A 24870-nucleotide genomic window follows, 5' to 3' on the forward strand; every position below is an offset into this window, starting at 1 on the left:
ATATAACCTGGGAAAAATACCAAAAGTGGTCTTCATATTGTATAATCCGGTTTTGGGCATTTATGTGAATTTAAGTGTAATTAACTTTAGAAATTAAGAGAAAAATAGTTTACAGTGGAGAAAAATCCTCAAAATTTTTATGTAACCTCCTACTGTACAACATGATGTTTTGGTAAATTTTCATGAATTTTGGATAATCATAACTATTTTTCCTATTTTTAAACCATTATAATTACCAAAAATTGGGAAAAATAGCAAGGCATGATGAAAAATATTGAAATTATTTTTCTGAGTCATCCATCACAGGTAAGATATGCGAAAATTGTTAGATAAAATTTTCACACTCTCTAAAGTGGTTTTGTGATTTATTATATCCTAACAAAAAGAAAATCGGAAAGCATACCAAACAGCAACAAAAATTGATGAAATTTAGTGAGGGGTCATTATCCTTCATAAGGGTCATTCATGAATTTGTTCCGGATTTATTGACCTCTGGAAGTATTTTATGTGATTTATGCCCTTGGTTTCTAGTAATAATTTAAATAAATCAAAGAAATAATAAAAGCTTTTGGTATTTTACAGATTATCACATGCATGTGAGGGCTTTCAAAAGGAAAAATGTTCGAAATTTATTCAGAAGGGAAATAGGGGTATTGAACCCAAACAAGTTAAGAAATGTTGCATGCAATGGTGCATGAGATATAAATGTGGCTGAAGTTTATGAATTTATGTAGCCCATTCAGTGGGGTTTTAAGCCACGAAATTTCAGCCATCATTCACTGGATATGTTAAGTTTCTAAAGTATTTTTCCCCAGATTTATGGTTGGGTTTAAGGTCATTGATAATGCTAGGCAAAAATGGTGATCATAGAAAAAGAGCTGTTTGCGCAACCATTTTGTAAAAATTGCCAAAAATCGGATATTTAATATTTTACAGTGAGACCAGTTGGGTTTGAAAGTTAACTCATGGAATTATCCAATACAAAAAGAATATCATGATTTGGTTAATAAATGACCGAGATATGGTCGTTCAAAGCTGAATAAAGTAATCTGGCAGATTGCATGTTTGCTTTGAGTGCATCCTTAGGACATTTTGACAAGAACATCATGCATGCCTTTGATAAGGTCCGATTTCTAGCACATGCATGGAGTGAATGAGCATCCAAGATGTACTAGAAATGGTTTAAATGCTTTTGATCATGCAAGAACACAAAAGAAATGGAGAAGAAGATGTAATACTTGTTTTTGAAGTCACATGAACATATGTGCATCATTTTCACTCCTTGCATGGGTTTGATCCCGGATTTTCACCATTTCAAACACATGCATTGTGTTATGGTGAGAATCTACAAACCACAAGGGAAAAATAAAGATTTCTAGCCATGGAAAGGCATAGAATCAGAAAAGAAGAGAAAACTAAGAAGAAAAGGAAGTAGAATCATGAAACTATGGAAGAAGATGTTGTTGTTTACCTTGGTTTTGATCTTGAGGGAAGTAAGAACACTTCAAGGTCTTCTAAATCTCGAAATTTGGCAGAGGAATGGGGAGAATTTCGTGAGTTAGAGAGAGAGAGGAAGAGAGTTTGTGTGTGTTAGGAGGGTGGAGTGTGAGAGAGTGAAGAGATAAGAGGTAGAGTGAGGGAGAAGTTCTAATGATTGAGTTTTGGGAAGAGGGAGCATGGGGAGAGGGGAGATGGCCGGTTTTTGAGTGGGTTAGGAGCCCTCTCTCTCCAAAAATTCAAATTAATAATTTCCCTCTTTATTTTTTTATAAAAATCTAATTTTTATAAAAGTGATTCTTTAAGCAATTTGATTTATTTAAAAGTCTTGTTTTTAACTAATTAATTATGATTAATGCATGATAAATTATATTTCTATTTCATTGGTATAATCCATAATTTGATTAATAAAAATTTGATATTAGGAAGTTTATAGCCAAATTTTATAAAGTTTTTAAGCTTTAAGATTTATAAATTTGGATTTTGGGCTCTTTAGGGTTTTTGGAATATTGTTTGATATTCATCATCATAATGAAGTATAATTAGAATATTTTAATTTATTTTTAGGGTTTTATACCCTTTTTCAATTATAACAAAGCTTGAAAGTTTCATTCAAATTATAGCATTGGCATTTCCTATTGTAGTTAAGCAACTTACTAGAATCGTAAGTGTCAAGTATATTAGCCCTAGGTCTTAGATGGATCCTAGTTTATGCAAGATTTTGACCTAATTTATACTACTAGGCCATGGCATGATGTGCATGAATGGTTATTATAAAGATGCATGAGTCCGAGAATGACCTGAATTGACAGTTGTCACAGTATAAACTTGACTACTATATTTTGCATATTGTGAGTATTCACGCACTCCCCTATTTTCAGTTTTTATGTTTTGGGGTGGAAAAGCATGTCCAGAAAAACTACTGTTTGCATGTTGTATTTAAATTGATTATTATCAAACATGATTGCTATTGTATTGCTATGTCTCTTTATGTATGTCTATGCAACACGGAACATGAGAACTTATCGTACTAAGGCCCTTCCCTTATCTCTAACCATTAACTCTTTGAGCCAATGGTCATTATGGATAGCGCTATTAGGAATTGACAACTCCTCACTCGCCCGAATCGCTGGAGTGCATGATACCATATTCATCTATGGAACGATAAGCATAGATCTCGATAGGGCTTCAGTCATAGGTTTGGTTGAGACTCATTGTTTGCTCATACACATACAAACTCGTTTCTCGTTATAGCAATAATCTTGTATTCATTAATAGCAATCAACTTTGTTTATCATCAAAGCAATGTACTTGTATTTACGAAAAGCCTTATTCCAAGCTCGATTTTATAAACTTGTGAACTCACCAACTATTTTCATAGTTGACGCTCGTTTTACATGCTTTTTCAGGAAATAATTAGTAAGTGGATATAAAGATTCATCATCATAGAGCATGCTGCATCGTGTTGAAGTTAATTGTGGAGTTTTCTTTGAACAATGTTATTTTGGAAAAACTTGTATTTTGTTTCTTTTGAAGCTATGGGTTGTAAACTTTTAAATACTGCTATGGTGATGTATCATTATCTTTTGCAATGAAACTGTTATCGCTGTCATACCTTGCGTTTCCGCTTTAGCGGGGTGTGACAGAAGTGGTATCAGACGAATCTCAACACCATTTGTAATTGATCAGGTTCGCTAGACTTGAATTCAATTGAATAAACCAATCGATAAACCAGGTAGCGCAAAAACACATTCACGACACAAGATGATGAGCGCAAGAAAGAATTGTAAACTGATAGAACGAGTAAACGAGAGTTGCATAATCCAGAAGAAATGTGTGAATCAGAAAATTTGATTGTTGAATCAAAATTAAGAACGACATATTATAGACCGTAAAAAAATACAGTGGCGCTAGAGCTGAGAGATTTACCGGAGGTGTTTCTCTTTGTCGGAGAGGAGGGGCTTCACCGAAGCCGATGTCTCTGGATAGTGATTGACGACAGGAAGAGGCTGGAGGGAGGAGGCGTTGGACGGAGGTCAGAGGTGGGAATAATCGGCGCTAAGAGAAATATCGGAGGTGAGATAAGTTGTCGCGTGAGAAGGAGAGAAAGGGCAATGGAGGTATTTGTCTCGGTCAGCCGTATTTTCATCCATGACCGAATCAGTGGTTTTTCATTGACCCAATCAGATATACGGACCGAATTAGTCGAATTTTGGGCTTAGCAAACAGGCTGACCGGACCGAGTCAGCAAAAATTGATGACCGGACCCAGTCAGCCCAAAATCAAACAGCCCCTAAAAGATCTCATTCAAAATTTAATATTATTTTATTCACAATTAGTTGTACTTTAGACTTAGAGACTTGAACGTCTTAAAAAATTATTATTATTATATTGAATCTATTTATGGAAATAGTTAGATTTCTATTATAAGGTAGTATATATATATATATATATATATATATATATATATATATATATATATATATATATATATATATAGAGAGAGAGAGAGAGAGAGAGGGAGAGAGAGAGAGAGAGAGGTATGTTCAAATGTTTCACATATTTATTGTGTGCTCATGCACCAATAAGAATTTAGTAAAATTTATATGTATATTAAATGATATCCATACTTATAATATTTTTTATGGAAACTAATTAAATTCGTAATTAACATCAACAATAATATTCTTTCAGAATGAATTCGTAAAATGAATTCATATCTAGAAGAATGAGAGTGTATTCTAGTAGAATACACTCTCGTTCTTCATATTCCATGCAACTATATTGTATTTTAAATGAGTGGGTCCTGAAACAAAAAACGAATTCATACATAAAAACCTAGATGCGAATTCATTCTGAAATAATGTTATTGTTGACATTAATGACAAATTTAATTAGTTTCCATAAAAAATAATTATAATTATGGATATCATTTAATATACATACAATTATGGAAATCATTTAATATCTATTTTTATTTAATCAAATAATTATTAAATTGTATTAAATTCCTATTGGTGCATTCTAGCACATAATAAATGTAATAAACACATTAACCTAACCCTATATATATATATATTAGGTTATATGTAAAACAAAAAACCCTAAAAATCATAAAAAATACTTAGATATCACATGTAACATCCGAGTCACCAGGTATTTCCATTCGATTTAATTAAGTATAATATATGGTATTGTGAGAAAGACCGTACGTTGGGCGTACATAGTGTACGCACGGCGTACACGATCGAGGCGCGAAGCGTGGGGAGCCTTGCGTACGCTGGGCGTACCCAGGCGTACGCTGGGCGTAACATGTCCAGTTGCAAACCCTAAATTTTAGGGTTTGCATCATATATAAAGACATTAACTCCATCCCAAACCTCATTCCCTCAGCTTCCACTGTCCCTAAAGAGTAGAAATTGAACCCTAAGCCTCTTGCATGCTTTGTGAGCTAACTTGGTGCACTTTTGGGTGATTTTTGGTGGTTTTGAAGAATAGGAAGTTAGAAGAAGGAGCAAGAACGTGAGAAGGGCTTGTAGATCCAGGAGTTTAGCATCTTTTATGACTCATTTGAGGTATCAAGCTTCAAACTTGACCATTGCATGCTTAGTTGTAGTTTTGGGGTGTTTTATGTGACATTTTGACTCCATAGTTGAGGTTTCTTGTGTTCTGGTAGTTCCAGCCCATAAGAGTTGTCCTTTTGAGCTCTTGAAAGCATTTAGAGTCATAAAAATCGGGCCTTGATGGTTAAGCCACAACCATGCAAGTGTTAGATGGTCACAAAGTGTGTTAAGGACTTAAATCATGTCTTTATCCCCACCCATGCATGCAAAGGCATAAAGTTTATAACTTTATGGTTTGGGACATCTTAAAGGACCTGGATCTATGTTTTGGACGTTAGGACTTAATGGATTAAGTCAAAAGAAGGACTTTAGGGTGACTGGCAGGAACGTTGGGCGTACCCCTAGTACGCTGCACGTTCCAAGTCAGTTTCCCGCTTCTGGTTAAGGCCAGCGTACACCGGGCATACGTGCCAGGTACGCCGCGCGTACGCATACAGAGTGGTTAACATGGGTTTTTGGACCTTAGAAGATTGGGCCTGGATTTGTTGGGCCTCATGGCCCACTGTGGATTAAGGCCTCTGGGCCTAGGATTGAGATTTATGGTATTGGGCCTTTTGGGCCGTATTAGGCTTTAAAGCTTTAAGTAATGTACTTTGGCCTTAAATTGATTATGGATTGGACCTTAGGGAAAAGGCCCATTAGGGGAAGGACTAGGGGACTTTGCCTTGGGACATGAATTAGAAGTTGGGCCATAAGAGAGTTATACTTTGACCCAATAACTAAGTAGGGGACTTGTTATGCTTTAGGGAGAGGAGTCCCGAGCCTTCCGAGGAGTACGATTTTGGCACACAGTTGAGGTGAGTTACATTCCCTGTATGAGTGGGTCGAAGGCACCAATGTTGACCCACTAGTAGTTGTTTATAGCAGAGATGATTGTTTTTGTGATAATTGTTTGGTATGCCACTATTTGTAGAGATTTATGTGCTCGTATGCTATGTTATTATGCGGTAGTGGTGAGAGGGGTGAAGTAGGCCCCGTAGCCGGTTGAGATAAACCGGAGGGTAGGTCGGACACCCAGATATGCCTGACAGTATGTTTATGATATGTTATTATATGATAGTGGTAGGGGGTGAGATAAACCCCATAACCGGTTGAAATAAACTGGAGGGTAGGTTGGGCACCTAGATATGCCTGACACGGTGTAACGCCCGTAGATCCGGGCAAGTCAATTTAGAGATAATAGGGGTCGAAAACGACTTTTCAACAAAAAATTATTTAGAATAAATAATCTTAACCAAGTTGTAGAATATGTCTCAAGGGTTTCGTACATATAAACAACGCCGAATTCCGAGTTATAACGAAGAAGTTATGACCCGTCGAAGTTTCGCGATGGAACCGGCACGGCACCGGGAAGCGTAAATAGTGAATTTACGATAGAGAGATTTTTAGACTTAGTGGTCTAAACAAAAGTCGTAGAATATGTTAAACCGAGAGCGTCCATAAAAAGAACGCCCAAATCTGACTTCGTATGAGGAAGTTATGATTTTTCGAAGTTTCAGCTTAGCAGTATACAACCGGAAGTTCGAATATTAGATCGAGCAGTTTTTAGCTGACATAACCTAAACGGGAATCGAAGATCTCGTTAATAGTAGCGTAACGATAAAAAGACAGACGGAAACGGATGTCGGATGAAGAAGTTATGAATTTTGAACGGACAAATCCTGTCCCGGCCTGTTAAAAATATAAATTTAAAATAAAGTCAAAATTAGCCGACGGAGTCTAAACAAAAGTTGTAGAGTATGTTCCCGCCTACGCGTGGATATAAAGAACGTCGAAAACGGAGCTCGTATGCGAAAGTTACGAATTTTAGAAGTCGAGTGTGCAATTTGCGAAACCTGATGCGAACTGGATGACGTGGCAGCATCTGGGCCGTCGCTTACTGATCACGGCTCAGCCTTCGGATTCGGACACCTGGATCGCAAACGCAACGCGTACAAGTAGAACGCCCAACGTCCGAAGAACGCCTCGCGTCGGAAGGGAATGCTGCGCGTACTCGTATCCTTCATGCGGTCCGAGAACAAGCCACGTCGCCCCACCGAAGCCTCGACACCTGGCAGTCTTATCCGAGCTACGTCCCGCGTAGAGCTGCTGAACGCCCAGCGTTCCGAGGAGGATCGTGCCTATAAAAGGGCAGCGAGGGTTGCCGACTTCTTCACTCCAAATCCACCTCTTTCTCTCACTAGTTTCTCTCACTAGGATCCCAAACCCTCCTAAACCCTAGGTAAACCCCCTAGCACCCGAAGGAAGCCCCGAGGCTCCCGGAGTCCCGAGAAAAAGGGTCTTTCGGTTCGGAAACGCTTCTCCAAGCAAAGCCCGGTTTTCGAGAAAACCCGCTGTAAGTGAGCTACGCCTACGCTATTTTTAATATAGCTTCTAATTAATTATAGTAACATTATTAGGACCTTAAAATAATTATTTGGGCTATTATTATGAGTTATATAAGAGTGTTACTTAACGCTTATATAATAGTAATAATAGCTAGACTATTAATTAGTCGCGGTTAACTTTAGACTAAACCCTAGTGGTATTGATACTAGGTTTTGTCAAGGGAAAATTGTTTTGAGATAACGAAGTGCTGTCCAAGTACCGAGTCACCACCTTACCAGGTGAGTGCATAGTTACTTTCATCTTACACATAGATATGAAGTATTTAATGTAAATTACATGCTATGTGTGCATATTGTCTGTATACTTGCCGTCTATGCTCGGTGAAAGATTTTTATACATGTTTTAAATGATTTAAACTGTATATGTATTTTATATCTACAAAATGTGTTGGGTAAAACATGGGTAGATGAAATAATTGTTGTGTGACAAAAACAAAATGATGAGAGGTGATATAGACCATGAAATAAGGGTGAGAGGTGAACCATGAGAGAAGCCTTTTACCTAAGTGTTGGCCCCGTCATCTAGCAGAGTATGGATGACAACCACAGACTATTCTAGACAGTCCAGTGGACACTAGCAGGCTCGCAACCTATAGGTGTTTTGAACTGTGTGCTCACCAGCTGTACTCTACAAACCCCTTGACATGTGTTGTGAGAGGAGTCTCGGAAACGACACTGTCGATAGACGAGATTAACCCTGGCGACTATGCAACGTAGTGCCTAAACCCCTTGACATGTGTTGTGAGAGGAGTCTCGGAATCGATAAAAGAGAATAACCCTGGCGACTATGAGACTTAGTGCCTATTGAGTAAACCATGGCAACAATGGACTTCGTGCCGATTCCTTAGGATGATCCTTAGGAATGAATGAACGAGGAATAGTTGATTCTTAGGGTAGATCCTTAAGAGTAAAGAAGATAATGGGGATGTGTAATTGGGTTTATTGTTTGATGTTTAAACATAATTGTTGTGTGACAAAAAGAAAATGATGAGAGGTGATATAGACCATGAGATAAGGGTGAGAGGTGAACCATGAGAGAAGCCTTTTACCCAAGTGTTGGCCCCGTCATCTAGCAGAGTATGGATGACAACCACAAACTATTCTAGACAGTCCAGTGGATACTAGTAGGCTCGCAACCTGTAGGTGTTTTGAACTGTGTGCTCACCAGTTGTACTCTAAAAACCCCTTGACATGTGTTGTGAGAGGAGTCTCGGAAACGACACTGTCGATAGACGAGCTTAACCCTGGCGACTATGCAACGTAGTGCCTAAACCCCTTGACATGTGTTGTGAGAGGAGTCTCAGAATTGATAAAAGAGAATAACCCTGACGACTATGAGACTTAGTGCCTATTGAGTAAACCATGGCCACGATGGACTTCGTGCCGATTCCTTAGGATGATCCTTAGGAATGAATGAACGAGGAATAGTTGATTCTTAGGGTAGATCCTTAAGAGTAAAGAAGATAAAGGGGATGGGTAATTGGGTTGATTGTTTGATGTTTAAACATAATAATTATATTATTGTGGGTTGAAAACCCTATGTACTCACCAGGTTTCCCAACCGGATCCTCTGCTTCCAGTAGTACGGGCCCATACTACCTTCCACATCTATCCGTACTTTCCTCAAGGATTGCTTCAACTTCACCAAGTCCCTTTACCGATACCCTTTTCCACTAATCTCGTCCTAGGCTCTCCTAGGGCACCCTCCGACCTACTCTCCGCCATCAGCTGCACTAGGAGTCCCTACTTCCCTTCCCTAACTAGCTTGCGAATACTGTTACATATCCGCTCACTAGTTAGTTAAAGTTAGTCAGGACCCCTTTAGCACAAAGCAAGCAGCATTCGTGCATTGAGTAACCACATCAGGCATAACCTAATCAGGCTATCCTACCGCTGGCTAAACAGTCCTAGCATACAGCTCATACAACAGGCATTCCAGGCATCCTCCTAGATCTTTAGCCCTACTTTAGCATGCAGTTCTCAGAATCATATATCAGGCATACAAGGCATCCTCCTAGATCCTTAGCCCTAATCTAGCATGCAGTTCTCAGAATCATAAATCATACACATAACATAACAAGTATGGGTATCTTGGGGAAAACTTACTTGAGCTCGGCCGGTCGCACGCATCACACACCTTGTCCTTTCTCAAAATCTTTAACTTAAAATTTTAGAAACCGTTTTCTTTGTAAAAATCTTTCAAGCCCTCGGTTTGAGTTCAGACACCCCCGAGGGTGTGTCAGAATCCCTCAAACCAAGGCTCTGATACCAACTTGTAACATCCCAAAATCCGGGGACAAAATTTTCACTTTTGGTTAGGTGAATTATAAAATGGTTCATCAAAACGTTGCCAAAATCATTTCAATACATAAAACTATAATATCATGTCTCAAAACCAAATCATCTGGAATAACAAAATATCAGTGTACAATCCCAGAAAACTCTAAGCGGAAATCATATGTGTGCGTGTGTGATGCGCTGCTACACCGCCGACTCCTTCCCCTTGGACGAAGAGGTACCTGAAACCAAAACTGAAACTGTAAGCACAAAGCTTAGTGAGTCCCCCCATCATACCACATACCATACGATCACATAGCATACATATTGTCGGGCAATTCTGGGGCGACCGTCCTACCCATGTCAAGCCATTCTGGGGTGCTGACCTACCCATGTCAAGCTATTCTGGGGTGCTGACCTACCCATGCCAAGCTATTATGGGGTGCTGACCTACCCTCCGGTCTATCTCAACAAAACTCGGGGACTATTTCACCCCTACTACTAACACATATTATCATATCATAATCATGCTGTCAGACATATCTGGGGTGTCCGACCTACCCATTGGTCCTAGCGACCGAATCGGGGACTAGTCCCCTTCTACTGATACTATCTCACATAACATAGTAACTAGCAAACTAGCATACTCACATATCTAACAAACTAGCATACTCACATATCTTAACAATACCAGACCAGACAATTATCACAGAGATAATCGTCCCAACTATCAATCACTAGTGTTCCGACCTTGGTGCCTTAGACCCACTTCTACTGGAAGGTAACTCACCTCCATGTCGCGTAGTGTCTGAACTGTCCGCGGCGTGAAGGTCGGCTCTCCTCGACTCCTCAATCCCTACACGACAACCCTCAAGTCATCAAACAGAACATGCAACCCTAACCAGGGTCAATACCCAAAACCAAGCAAAGTCAACATTGGTCAAAGTCAACACCCAGTTGACCTGACTCGCCGAGTTGTTCTACCAACTCGTCGAGTCCATGCCCCACTAACCCGATCCAAACCCGACTTCACTCGTCGAGTCTAGCAAGAACTCAACGGGTTCTCCTTCATTCAATCCATCGGGACCATCTTCATCCGACTCGCCGAGTTCTTCCTTGAACTCGGCGGACTCATCTCCCTCATAAGAATGTGTCCGGTCTACGACTCGCCGAGTTGTTTGAACAACTCGTCGAGTCCATCTTCAAAGATTGGGAGATTGCCTTGGACTCGCCGAGCCTGTTCATACACTCGTCGAGTTCCATGATTCCCAGGTCCCTTTTCGCGTCTAAACATCTACGGGACTTTCCTCCCTAACAACTGGTCCATCCACAGAAAGGATTTGGCGGTCATTACACCGCGACTCGCCGAGTCCCAAGAACAACTCGGCGAGTCCATCCTTGACCAACACCATACAGTCGATTTAGATGAGCCTTAACACCTCAAAACCATAGATCTGGCCCCTTAATGTCCATTTCATACGTAAAGCTCCAAACTTGGTGCACATGCATGGGGGCTTTGGCTCAAAAAGCCATAAAAGGTGCTCTACAAGATGCATGGGGCTCTCATGGCCATAAAGTTGGCACCTTTATGCCATGAGACCCTTCCAATGACTCAGATCTGAAGTCAAGACCTCATATAACACTCCACAAATCCGAATATGGCTTGGAAAGCCCTAAATGTGCCCAAAACCCAAGTCTAAAGATGAATAAACACATAGAAGACCAAGACAGGGGCATTTTACCTTGATTGAGCTGAAAATGGAACTAGATCCCTGAATCTCTAAGCCCCCACTCGAACTCTCAAGCTTCTTTCTTCTTCTCCAAGCTACACAAACCACCAAATGTACCAAAATGGCCTTAGAACACACAAAAATGGCTAGGGTTTCGTTACACAGCTTTCTGGGAGTGATAAGGACGATGGAGGCTGAGATAAGGTGTTTAAATAGGGTGCAAACCCTTAGATTTAGGGTTTCACTCAACCATCACCTACTCGCCGAGTCAGTATTCCGACTCGTCGAGTAGGTCACTTAAACTGTCCGCGGATCTCGACTCTACTCGACGAGTTGGGCCTCCAACTCGTCGAGTCCCAGAGAAAAACACAAGAAATGCTTGAATTAACTGCGTACCAGGAATCGGGTGTTACATTACATTACACTGAGAGATTAAGGAGATATAAATCCCTAGTGATAATGAATGTAAGTTCTGTTTATGCTTATGTTTTTGTATTGACGATGACATCCCAAATGTTTTAAAATGAATAAAAAAATACTTTTATTCGGAAATGCCTTGATAACGTATTTATCATGTTTTACTCGGAACAAATTCCGCAACATTTTTATTAAAAGAGGTACTCTGATTTTTATAAAGCATAAACAAAATCGGTCTTTTCTGGCCGTGAAAATGGGGATGTCACACATGGTAGGTCGAGCACCCAAATATGCTTGACATGGGTAGGTTGAGCACCCAGGTATGCTCAACAGGGTAGGCCGGGCACCCAGATATGTCTGGCAGTATGTGATTATGTGGTATGATGGGGAACTCACTAAGCTTCGTGCTTACGGTTTTCAGTTTTGGTTTCAGGTACTTCTTCTTCGAAAGGAAAGGAGCCGACATGATCGCAACACATCACACCATGATTTCCGCACATGAGATTTTTGAGAGTTATACTCTGATGTTGTTTTATTATGACATGTTTTGATTATTGACATATTGGTTTGATATGGGGTGACACTATGGATGTTTTAAGACTATTGGTTTTATAATTACTTAATTAAAAATGAAATTTTTGGTCTTGAATTTTGGGATGTTACATCACAAATCTTTTTTTTTGACTTTATATTCTTAAAAATCGGAACTTTAGAATTTTAATGAACCCAACCGCTTATCATTTTTTATGACCTTGCTTTCGAAGGGGAATAACTCACATACACACATACATACATACATACATATTTACTACTTAGTGGCATTATTTGCAACAATTAAGACTTTTCTTAGGCCCTTTACAACCAACGATCATTGTAAGTTATTTGTTTTCCTTTTTTAACGTTAGTGTTCATCTTAAACACATGTAGTAATGATGACAAGGGTGACGAAGCACTATCAATCGAAATCTACTTGGGGAATGATATAATCATGTGTTGTATGTAAACACATTTGAATCGAGATCTTAAGTATCGACCTACAATTTGAAGGACCCAACAACTAAATGCAATAACCAGACAAAAACCTAAAACTATGATCTCCGGTGTGCATGGTTGAAGTACGTCAGAAACGAGCAAAATATAAGTACTTGCGATGAATATAGTTGCTTGTGAACAAATATCGAGTCTTGTTAGGTGGGGTCGGTGACTGTTTTATTAATATAGTCCGTGAAGAACAAAGACTATCCGCAAAAACTTAACAGATGCCTTTTATGTCAGAATCAACATATGTATGAGTTTGCGAATGTTTTTCGCAGGGTTTGTCATTTTCTTCGAATTTGAAAAATTATTGTTGTATAATAATATGAAAGCTCCAAATATGACCACTTTTATGACTATTGTTAATATTACTTTGTCGTTGTTTAACATCTGACAAATTATGTTTTATAGAGTCAAAAAAAAAAAAAAAAAAACCAACTCAATACATATTGTTACTCCAGCAGAAACAATACAAAAAACAAATAACAACAACTAATCTTGTCTTTGATAAGATTCTCGTTTTTGCTCTTAGACTCAAAATAAAAACAACGACAATAATCAAACAATGAAAATAAATAGAGAATGAAACAACAATTTATGTGGTTTAGCAAACTTGCCTATATCCACACTGGAAGAGAGAGCCTCGACCTCACTTTTTCCTCTAGAATTTGTGTGATTATCTATTCTGTCTCTCTTCCCTGAGTAAGTATTTGTGTATTACATAACAAGATAAATGAGCCCTATTACTTGGGCCAAGAGTTGAGCTGTTACATGAAATAACTGTGTTGCCAACTTACACATATGATGCCCTTTAAAGATACTATTAATCCTTAACTAAATTGTTTTATCGAATATAATTTTAATAATATTATTGAGTAATTGGAACTCAAATCAAGATCGAATCCTCCTCAAACCCATATCAAAAAGTTAAACCATCGAATTTAACAATAACAACGTCAACTTATGTCGACGACTCATTTGTGACTCTGCTCTACCCCAGGACCCAGATATCACGTGACATGTTTATTGGACTTTTATAGTGAAAAAGATGTACATACTAATATAGACATTTCAGGTTTGGACTATCTAAAGTCTAGATATCATCAATATTGGCAATTTTACAAACTTAAGGGTACGAAAGTGCAAACACCATGTACCCTTGGGTTTGTTAGACAAATAGACAGGACAGAAGACAGTATAACCTGCCCCGGATCTTCCGCTTTTAATCCGGCAGGATCCAAACAAGTGATCTCCAACGGTGTCGTATCACATCATCTTCAAGACTTCAACCATCCGCAACTCTGGATTTTGGCATTTTGCTCCGCAAAAACACACATACACACCAAAAGCACATAGTAATGATGGGACTATGAGATTAGAGATCCATCTGAATCCCATTTATTGTCGGAGAGTGTGATGCAGTGAAAAAAACAAGAGCTTCAACTATTTTTTCATGGGGTTTTTGAGATTTTGTTGGTTTATATCAACCATCATTGTTTTCTTCAGTAACCCTACTCCGGTAGCTGCCGGTGACATTGTTCATGATGACAAATTTGCTCCCAAGAAGCCTGGTTGTGAGAATGACTTTGTGCTGGTAAAACCCCCTTTTTAATTTTACTAAATTTGTCGTCTGGTTCATGTTTCTTTGATTTATGACTGGGCACGCTTCATCTTTTTGTTAGTTTCGTAGCAGTGTATGTCAAATAGTTATATTTTTATGGGTAAACATGTTCAGTTGTTTGTGGTCTTCATGGATGTGATATAGGTTCACCAAGTGAGGTGTTCGATCCATCTGATTTCTGTGAATTGTGCTCATAGCTTGATTGCATGTTACATTTCCAGATTGAAAATGAATTATAGCTTCATTATATACTATTTATGTGGACTGTGGAGACTTGAAGTGAGATTATAGGCTTATGGCCTGCATGTATGTTTATATATACTGATTTGAGGTATGCTATAGCTTCATTGTGTGTTTATGTGTTATATCTAGAAATTTGTAAGTTATGTTATAGCTAAAGTATACAGTATATTTGGATTTAAAGTGAGATTGTGGCTTGATTGTATGCAATAGGTTGGCATTTTAAGCGAATCAAACTGAAGTTTCATGTTGGTTGGTTTTGTTAGGTAAAAGTTCAAACATGGGTTGATGATATTGAAGGTGCTGAGTTTGTTGGCGTTGGTGCTAGATTTGGAACTACAATTGTATCCAAGGAGAAAAATGCAAACCGCACTAACCTTACTCAATCAGTCCCTCATGATTGTTGCACTCCACCAAAGAACAAGGTCTTTTTCCACCCTGGCTATAAGTAACTCATTTTGGGACCACTTTAAAAAAAAAAAAAAAACTCATTTTGGGACAAATAGAGTGTATCATCAATCATGTATTACAAATTGAATAACAGTAGTGTAACCTACTTCTCTTCAACTTTTGGTAGCTTACTGGTGATGTCATCATGGTGACACGTGGTCACTGTAAATTCACAACAAAGGCAAACATTGCACAAGCTGCTGGTGCTTCAGCTGTCCTAATTATAAATAACCAAAGAGGTAGCACCAAATGATTGCATTTCTTTAGTCTACATTGCACAACAAAGGCAAACAGTTTCTTTATGTTTTTTTTTTCTGCAACCCTGCAGAACTGTACAAGATGGTTTGTGAGCCTGATGAAACTGATCTAGACATACACATCCCAACAGTCATGCTTCCACAAGATGCTGGTGTGGAGTTAGAGAGATTGTTATCCAATCGTTCATCAAGTACATTTTTTGGATTATAATTTCATTTTCATCACCATGGTGCCCTTTTTGTGAAGGTTTTAAACCACACTTTAGTTTCTGTGCAGTTATACTCACCACGAAGACCAGTGGTTGACATAGCCGAAGTATTTCTATGGCTGATGGCAGTTGGTACAATCTTGTGTGCCTCTTATTGGTCTGCATGGAGTGCCAATGAAGCAGCTATAGAACATGATAAATTACTAGAGGTTTAAAAAAAGCTAATTGTCCCTTTTTTTGAGGCTGGAAGTGCTGACGTGGCATGCATTGACATATGAGGTGTCTGGTTTTTGTAGGATTTTTCAGAGGAGCTCTCAAATACAAAACTTGTGGGTACAAGTGGTATTGTGGAAGTGAATACAAAATCAGCAGTCTTGTTTGTGATTGTTGCTTCTTGCTTCTTGGTTCTTCTTTACAAGTTAATGTCCGCATGGTTTATAGAACTTTTAGTGGTCATCTTCTGCATTGGAGGCGTTGAGGTATTGAATATTCTAATTTAACATTTAACTAAATTAAAAAAAAAAAAAATAATAATATTAAAGACTGTATTTTGTTTACATGCAGGGATTGCAAACATGCATAGTTGCTTTGCTATCAAGGTGCAACATTTCTTCTCTATATAAAGCATGTATTTTATGATTATTATGACTGTGAAAGTTTATGGAATGTCAACAGTTTTGCAACCATACATTTGTTTATTAGTATTTTTTTGAACAATATGCATTTTATAATTGTCAGGTGGTTCAAACATGCTGCACAACCTTCCATCAAAGTACCATTCTTTGGAGCTGTTTCATATCTCACCTTGGCTGTTTTGCCTTTCTGCATAGTCTTTGCTGTTCTTTGGGCAGTGTATCGGGACTACAAGTTTGCATGGATCGGACAAGATATACTCGTAAGTCAACCACTTAACAATATACGTAAACAAATTGATCATTTTAATGATATTTTTGTTTTTCCATCCCCTCAGGGAATTGCGCTCATAATTACAGTTCTTCAGATTGTTCATGTACCTAATCTCAAGGTAATCAAGAGTTGTTTTACGTTGACATCATTTGTCGAAGGGTATTTTAGTGATTTGACGTATATGGAAACACCTCCTCTAAAAGTAGTGAAGCTATGAATGATGACAATTTTGTGTTGTGGCTCAGGTTGGGACAGTGTTGCTAGGTTGTGCTTTCTTGTACGACATTTTCTGGGTTTTTATTTCTAAGAAATTGTTCCATGAAAGTGTGATGATTGTGGTATGTATGTCAACCTTGCTTGTTCCTAATTCATAAGACTAATCGAGTAGTTTTAGTGATAAATTAATTTGGGGTATTGTTTTTTGAAAAAAAAAGGTGGCTCGTGGTGACAAAAGTGGGGAGGATGGCATCCCGATGCTGCTAAAGATACCACGCATGTTTGATCCATGGGGCGGATTTAGTATCATTGGTTTTGGTGACATTTTGTTACCCGGACTATTAATCGCATTTTCCCTCAGGTTTTGTTATTTCACCTTTTAATATTTTTCATTTTGTAATTTATTTGGATGACATGACAACTAGATAAGCATACACTTACACTTACTTAATGCAGATATGATTGGCTAGCGAAAAAGCACATTCGAGCTGGATATTTCTTATGGGCAATGATTGCTTATGGATTAGGTATCATTTGATTTCTTATATAATAGAGAGCGTTCCTGCAAAACCATTGAATGCTTTAGATGTGAAGCATGTTCATGTTCTAATGGGAAGGAATTATACAACATGAACAGGTCTCCTTATAACTTATGTAGCACTCAATCTCATGGATGGTCATGGTCAACCAGCATTGCTATACATTGTTCCTTTTACTCTAGGTAACATTCGACTTTTAACTTGGCTTTATTTGGAATCTTATCATGTCTGGATAAATGAATGATGCTTATTGCTTGAAATATATGAGAAAATGAAGGACTGTTATATTTTGGGTAAATGATGGCAAATTCGTAAAAAAGTTGCGGGAAGCCTTTCATTTCCCTTATGTCGTTCTTTATGTATTAAGTAAAAGAGAAACTACCATATATAATACATATAGCTTATCGGATTAAGTTAAAAAGAAACAACACCTTACCTTATATATATATATATATATATATATATATATATATATATATATATATATATATTATATGTCTATGATGCAGGGACCTTTTTGTCCTTGGGAAAGAAGAGAGGGGATCTTGGAATTCTATGGTCAAGTGGTGAACCTGAAAGGGAATGTCCACATGTGCGACTCGGCCACTCTCACGCAGCAGATGAATAGAAGTGAACTATCTTAGCATCTTTGTTATGTAATTACAGTCAGTGTGTACCAATGTGAAACAGTTTGAAACCAACTGTCCATCTATGTTGTAAAAAAATGGCAATGGTGGAATATCATGGCTTGTTAAGTAGTACAAGTTCCCTAAAAACTCTAGTCTATATTCATCATGGATGTGTGTCACCCCACTCAGTTGACTAGGTGACAAAGTGTTTTTTTAGAAAGGCTTAAACATGCATCCACTACTCTACTTCTAAATCTACATCTTTCGTCTGTAATGAGACTTGAAAGTTGAACCTTCAACCTTTTTCTAAAGGTCTCATATCCGTCAACTCCTTTTTCTCATACTGCTAGGTCAAATGACATTTGGTAATTCGGTGAAAGGGTCAAGGATTTAATAATCACACAAAGCCTTCCAACACAAACGTAATTTTATAGGGTAACTTGCAAGATTACATCGTATATGGTCATTGATATTTGTTAACTTTTGGGTATTTTTATAAATTGACTTTTGAAGTTAAAAATAAATAAATAAGATGTGATTATAAGCCTTGCATTAAAATAGACCAAGCTTAATAATTTAGATTATAAGACAAAATTGCAAGGATGGTCCTTGTAGTATGTTGAAAATTGTCATTTTGGGTGTTTGGACTAGCATCAATCGTCTAAAAGTTTTCATTTTGTTGCGAGTTTGGTCCATTTTGGTTTATTTTTTATAAAATGACGAATTTGCACTTTATATTTTTTTTTCCAGTTTTTTTTACTACAGAATCAAAAAAAGAAAAGAAAAAAGAAAATATGCTCTCTCTCTCTCTCTCTCTTGCTTACCACCGACGAAAGAAGAAGAAATCGTCGGCTATCGCCGGCTTAGGCTGCCCCTCCGCCTCCCTTCGGTCATGTAGCACCACCCTAAACACCCGCTTCGATTGTTGCTGCCTTCCCTTTGAACCTCGACAACCGACGATGAGAGAAAGGAGATTGAGATATGAAGTTAGAGTTTCTTGACGGCTAGGGTTTTCAGATGGGGCGTTTCACGACTGGAAATAGAGGGGGAGACACATGGGGTCAATTTTTCGGAGATGGGAGGGTCAAACAGTGGTTGAGAACGATGCTAGAAGGAGATGACAACCGGTTCTTCCAGTTGCTTTCTTCTTGGTTGTTAAGTCTCCGAAGAGGCCGTTGCCATCGATCAAGGGGTCAGCATAGTAAGTGGGTGTAAGGATGGGTGTTTGGTGGTGCTACACGACCGGAGGGAGGCGGGGAGGGGCTGCGAAGGTGGTGGTCGACAACCTCCTTTTCTTCTTCTTTGGTCGACTTCTTCTCAACATCATCGCCACTATGCTTATTCATCATCAAACCCTAAAATGCTACCAACATCACCACAGTGAACCACCGTTCTCGTCGCCGACTTTCATCCATCTCCAACATCATTGTGTCCCTTTCGTTGGTCATTATCATCGTCAAGCACCATCGAAAAACCCCTCCATCTTCAACTTTAATGGCAGTTTTATGGTTCTTCAGATCTAAGAATTTTTTACATGATAGAGAGAGGGAGAGAGAGAGAGTGAGAGAGAGAGAGAGAGAGAGGAGAGAGAGAGAACCATTATTAACAAGGAACTAATGAACCAATCGTGAGCGTCGGAAATCATAATGATCAGCGCCCAAGGAAATGCATGTACACTTATACATTGGATGAACATACACCAGATTATAACATAAAACCCACATCTTTACAAAAAAACCCACCTATTTTTTTTGTTAATTTTTTTAAGTCACATTTTTTATAGAAAAAAACTCGACTATATCGTTGTTCACGATTTTTCGTCCGCTTTCCATAGAGATCCATGTTGATATATAAAAATAATTTTTTTCCGAAAAAAAAACCACTTCGTTTTGTTGTTTTTTTTCAATATTTAAGTTAATTTTTATCAAAAAAAAAAAAAACTAATTATACCAAAAATCTCAAATTTTTATCATTTATTAATAAGCATCATCATCCATTAAAAAAAGCTCGATAAGTTAGTATTCACACAGTGGATCTAAATTGTAAATATTTCAATTTCAACATTCACAACGTGAATCTGATTTAATATTTCAACTCTTTGATCATTCACAAATTAAGTGAAATTTACACATAAATCGAAATATATTTCTATGTAGTTTTATAATATTTTAACGTTTTGATTACTCGTAAATTAGTTTTGTAAAATCAACAAATAAATTTATTCACGTTGTGAATTTGAACTGTATATAATTTAGTTTTTAGAATTCACAATGTGAATCTAAACTGAAATTTTGATTTTTTTTAAACATCAATATGAATATATATTTAAAGAGTACCAAATATATATATATATATATATATATATATATATATATATAAGAATTTCAATATATTTATTAAATTTTTTCGATAAAAAAATAGATATTAACTTTTCAAAAAACAAAGAAAATGAAGTGATTTTTTTTGAAAAAAAAGTTCATTTTTTATATATCAAAGAGGACGAAAAATCATGAACAATGGTATATTCGGTTTTTTTTCCGATAAAAAACGTAGCCTAAAAAAATTAAACTAAAAAAAAATGAAGCGAATTTTGTTATAATCCGGTGTATGTTCACTTTAAATTCCGACGTTTTGGCCTATAATCAACTGTAAAACGTGGCCTATAAAAAACGTGGCCTATAATCAACTGTAAAAGTCTACAACTTTTTTTTTTGTTGTTCACTTTAAATTCCGACGTTTTGGATTGGTTCTTTGGTTCCTAGATTAATAATTGTTCTCTACTGAACTTTTCTATATATATAACAAATTTGGGCCACATATTTTTTTTGCCGCAAAACCCTCCTCTGTACCAACGCGACGTAGAAACTTAATATTCATACGTGAATATAAACCACCATCACTACAACTAATGCAACCACCACTGGGCCACATATTTCTTTGTAACACCCTGTCCTGGGCCATTCTGTGATTCTGTAACACCCCAAAATTCAGGACCAAAAATTTCATTTTAAATATAATAATTATAAAACCATTTGTCTGACAACAACCATAGTATCAACTCATATCAAAACCAAAGTATCAATAGTCAAAAACATGTCATGATAAAACAACATCAGAGTATAAATCCCAAGAATCTCATATGCGGAAAATCGTGTGTGTGATGCGCTGCTACCGTGCCGGCTCCTTTCCCTTCGAAGAAGAAGGACCTGAAACAAAAACTGAAAACCGTAAGCACAAAGCTTAGCGAGTTCCCCCATCATACCACATACCATATAATCACATAACGCCTAACATATCTGGGTGTTGGCCTCCCCTTCGGTCTCTTTTAACCGGTAACTGCCTTGCATATCTGGGTGCTGGCCTCCCCTTCGGTCTCTTTCAACCGGTAACTGCCTAACATATTTGGGTGCTGGCCTCCCCTTCGGTCTCTTTCAACCAGTAACCGGGGACTATTTCACCCCTACCACTACCACATAATAACATAACATACTAGCACATAAAACATAACAGATAGTGGCATACCAAATAATTATCACAAAGACAATCATCTCAACTATAATCAATACTAGTGGGCCGACATTGGTGCCTTCGACCCACTCCTACTGGAAGGTAACTCACCTCAATGTAGTGAAGTAGCTGACCTGTCCTCGGCTCTGGAATCAACTCCTCTCAAACTCCTACACATAAAAATCTCCTTTTATTACTCTTTCATACCCTTAACCCCATTAAGGGTCACTCTGGTCAAAGTCAACATTCTGGTCAAAGTCAACATCTTGGTTGACTCAACTCGCCGAGTTGGTCCATCAAATCTTCGAGTTCCATGATCCATAAAACCTTGGAAATCTCGATCCAACTCGTCGAGTTCTTTCTCAACTCGTCGAGTTCCTCGTATCTATGATATCAGGATTTTCCCATTCTACTCGTCGAGTCATCCATGAACTCGTCGAGTTTTCCCTTTTACAGAATCGGGACATTTCAACCCAACTCGTCGAGTTCCTCTATCGACTCGACGGGTTCTTCAGTCTGTTGGGCCATCTTAATAGATTAAGCTCATATCCTTCAAATCCAAACTCCATACTTCATCTACATACTGGAATGCCTTTTTTAAGGGTAAAGTTTCCAACTTTACCCGTTAAAAGTCATTCTTAATGGATTTAGCTCAAACCCTAGTTATTTAAGACTTAGTTCTAGGTCCAAAAGCCATAATACTCCAAACTAAAGCATGAAAACTGAGATCTAGGCCCTAGACACCAAATGAACACGTAAAGTCTCAGACTTTCCTTCCGTGCATGGCCTTTTGGGGCTTAAAAGGCCAAAATGACACCTTAAAGCTTGCATGGGGCTTCCATGGTCATAAAGTTTGCACCTTTATGCCATGAAACCCCTTCTAGACCCTAGATCTGAAAGGTAAATCACTTGGGACGTCCATTTCCCAAGGACTAAGCTACTTGGACCAAAAACTCAACAAAAGTGGAGATGAAGAGATCTAAGCACACAATGGACAAGTTAGGAGCTTTTTAACTCTATTGAACCAGAAATGGAGCTAAACTTCTGGATCTACTCTCCTCCTTCAGGTCCTCGCTCTTTCTTTAAGGATCATCTTCTTCAATTTCACAAAGAAAACACAAAATGGCACAAGAACACTCAAAAGTGGATTAGGGTTTCGTGGCTAGGGCTTGGGGTGATGGAGGTTGCAAATGAGGTCAACCTTTGGAGGTTAAGGTGTTTAAATAGGGTGCAAAACCCTGAAAATTAGGGTTTAACTCTAGCAGCCCTACTCGTCGAGTAGACTTTAAGTCCCACGTCCAAATTCCATTCCTACTCGACGATTTTGGGCCTCCAAATCGTCGAGCCCCCTTGCAAAAATGAATAATTTTAATTTAAAATACATACCAGGATCCGGGCGTTACAACCCCCCCCACTTATTTTAGACATCGTCCTCGAAGTCTGATGCGTCTGGGAATAGCTCTGGGTAGTGCTCCCTCATCTCTTCCTCCGGCTCCCAGGTCCATTCCGAGCCCTTGCGGTGCTGCCATTGCACCTTCACCAACTCAACCTTCTTGTTTTTCAGATCCTTCGTTTTCCTGTCGAGGATTGCTACCGGTCGCTCGATGTAGTTCATGCTATCATCCACCTGAATATCCTCTAGAGGCACCACTGCAGAGTCATCTACCAAGCACTTCCGCAGATGGGAGACATGAAAGGTGCTGTGGATCTGACTAAGCTCGGCTGGCAGATCCAGCCTATACGCCACCTTGCCCACCCGGGCTATAACCCTGAAAGGACCAATGTACCTGGGGCCTAACTTGCCCCGCTTCCTGAACCGAATGACACCTTTCCAAGGTGACACCTTCATGAGGACCATATCTCCTACCTTAAACTCCAGGTCCGAACAACGCTTGTCGGCATAACTTTTTTGCCGACTCTGAGCAGTCTGAAGGCTGCTCCGGACCTGCTGGATCCTCTCCGTCTTCTTGAGTACCACTTCGGTACTCCCCAAGACCCTCTGTCCAACCTCACCCCAACATATCGGGGTTCTGCACTTCCTCCCATAAATCATCTCAAGTGGAGGACGGTCGATGCTCGCGTGGTAGCTATTATTGTAGGAAAACTCTGCCAAGGGAAGGTAGGTATCCCAGCTACCACCAAAGTCTAATACACATGCTCGCAGAATTTCCTCCAAGGTCTGGATGGTCCGCTCACTCTGACCATCCATCTGGGGGTGAAAACCCGTGCTAAAATGCAGACGAGTACCCAACTCGTCATGAAATTTCTTCTATAATCTGAAAATAAATCGCACGTTTCGGTCCGAAATCACGGAAACTGGCACCCCGTGTCGAGCTACTATCTCCCTGATGTAGATGTCGGCCAGCTTCTCGGCCGAAATACTCTCCTGGATCGGGATGAAATGGATACTTTTGGTCAACCGATCCACAATGACCCAAATCGAGTCCACTCCCCGTGTGTAACGCCCGTAGATCCGGGCTAGTCAATTTAGAGATAATAGGGTCGAAAACAACTTTTCGACAAAAAGATTATTTAGAATAAATAATCTTAACCAAGTTTTAGAATATGTCTCAAGGTTTCCGTACATATAAAGAACGCCGAAATCCGAGTTATAACGAAGAAGTTATGACCCGTCGAAGTTTTACGGCAAAACCGACATGGCACCGAGAGACGTAAATAGTGAATTTACGATAGAGCAACTTCTAGCCTTAGAAATCTAAACGAAAGTCGTAGTAAACGTTAAACCAAGAGCGTCCATAAAAAGAACGCCCAAATCTGACTTCGTATGAGGAAGTTATGATTTTTCGAAGTTTCGGCTTAGCAGTGTACAGAAAGAGGACACGTGGCACCACCAGAAGGGTGACACATGCATGAACTCGGCGAGTTTGTCCTCCAACTCGGCGAGTCCAGCTGCCAGCCTCCCTATAAATAGAGGTGTCGGGTTCCTCCATTTCTCACACCTTTCCACACTATTCTTTCTCTCTCTAGACTCTCTCTAGCCCCAAAACCCCCCTAAGCCTAGGTTAACCCCCTAGCACCCGAAGGAAGCCCCGAGGCTCCCGGAGCGCCTGACGGCTCCGAATAGAAGAGCCTCCGGCTCAGAAACTCTGCTCCGGTGGAGCCCGGTTTCCAAGGAAACCCGCTGTAAGTGAGCTACGCCTAACCTATCTTTAGTATAGCTTATGTTTTAATATAGTAATGTTATTAGGACCTTAAAATAATTATTTGGGCTATTATTATGAGTTGTATAAGAGTGTTGCTTAATGCTTATATAATAATAATAATAGCTAGACTATTAATTAGTCTCGGTGAATATTGAGCTAAACCCTA

General features: G+C 38.8%; 1 protein-coding gene across 1 annotated transcript; it reads left to right on the plus strand.

Annotated features, from left to right (window-relative positions):
* The first annotated feature begins 14152 nt into the window (after positions 1-14152).
* On the plus strand, positions 14153-18162 carry SPPL2 (SIGNAL PEPTIDE PEPTIDASE-LIKE 2). The gene is made up of 14 exons (XM_079083973.1): positions 14153-14560; positions 15094-15252; positions 15405-15516; positions 15606-15725; positions 15801-15952; positions 16040-16222; positions 16308-16342; positions 16482-16638; positions 16714-16767; positions 16895-16987; positions 17084-17226; positions 17322-17392; positions 17503-17586; positions 17914-18162. Exons 1-14 carry the CDS (start codon positions 14420-14422, stop codon positions 18030-18032), a joined length of 1623 nt encoding a protein of 540 aa, XP_078940099.1. The 5' UTR covers positions 14153-14419; the 3' UTR covers positions 18033-18162.
* Positions 18163-24870: the final 6708 nt, after the last annotated feature.

The sequence above is a fragment of the Lactuca virosa genome, chromosome 3, assembly GCF_052849685.1.
Source record: "Lactuca virosa cultivar CGN04683 chromosome 3, Lactuca_virosa_CGN04683_v6, whole genome shotgun sequence".
In the NCBI taxonomy this organism is placed as follows: domain Eukaryota; kingdom Viridiplantae; phylum Streptophyta; class Magnoliopsida; order Asterales; family Asteraceae; genus Lactuca; species Lactuca virosa.

Bases quoted from the DNA above. Each gene is read 5' to 3' on its own strand.
- SPPL2 (XM_079083973.1), top strand. From the start codon at position 14,420: ATGGGGTTTTTGAGATTTTGTTGGTTTATATCAACCATCATTGTTTTC. The intron at 17,227-17,321 runs GTTTTGTTATTT...TACTTAATGCAG, and splicing joins TTAATCGCATTTTCCCTCAG to ATATGATTGGCTAGCGAAAA. The intron at 17,393-17,502 runs GTATCATTTGAT...CAACATGAACAG, and splicing joins AATGATTGCTTATGGATTAG to GTCTCCTTATAACTTATGTA.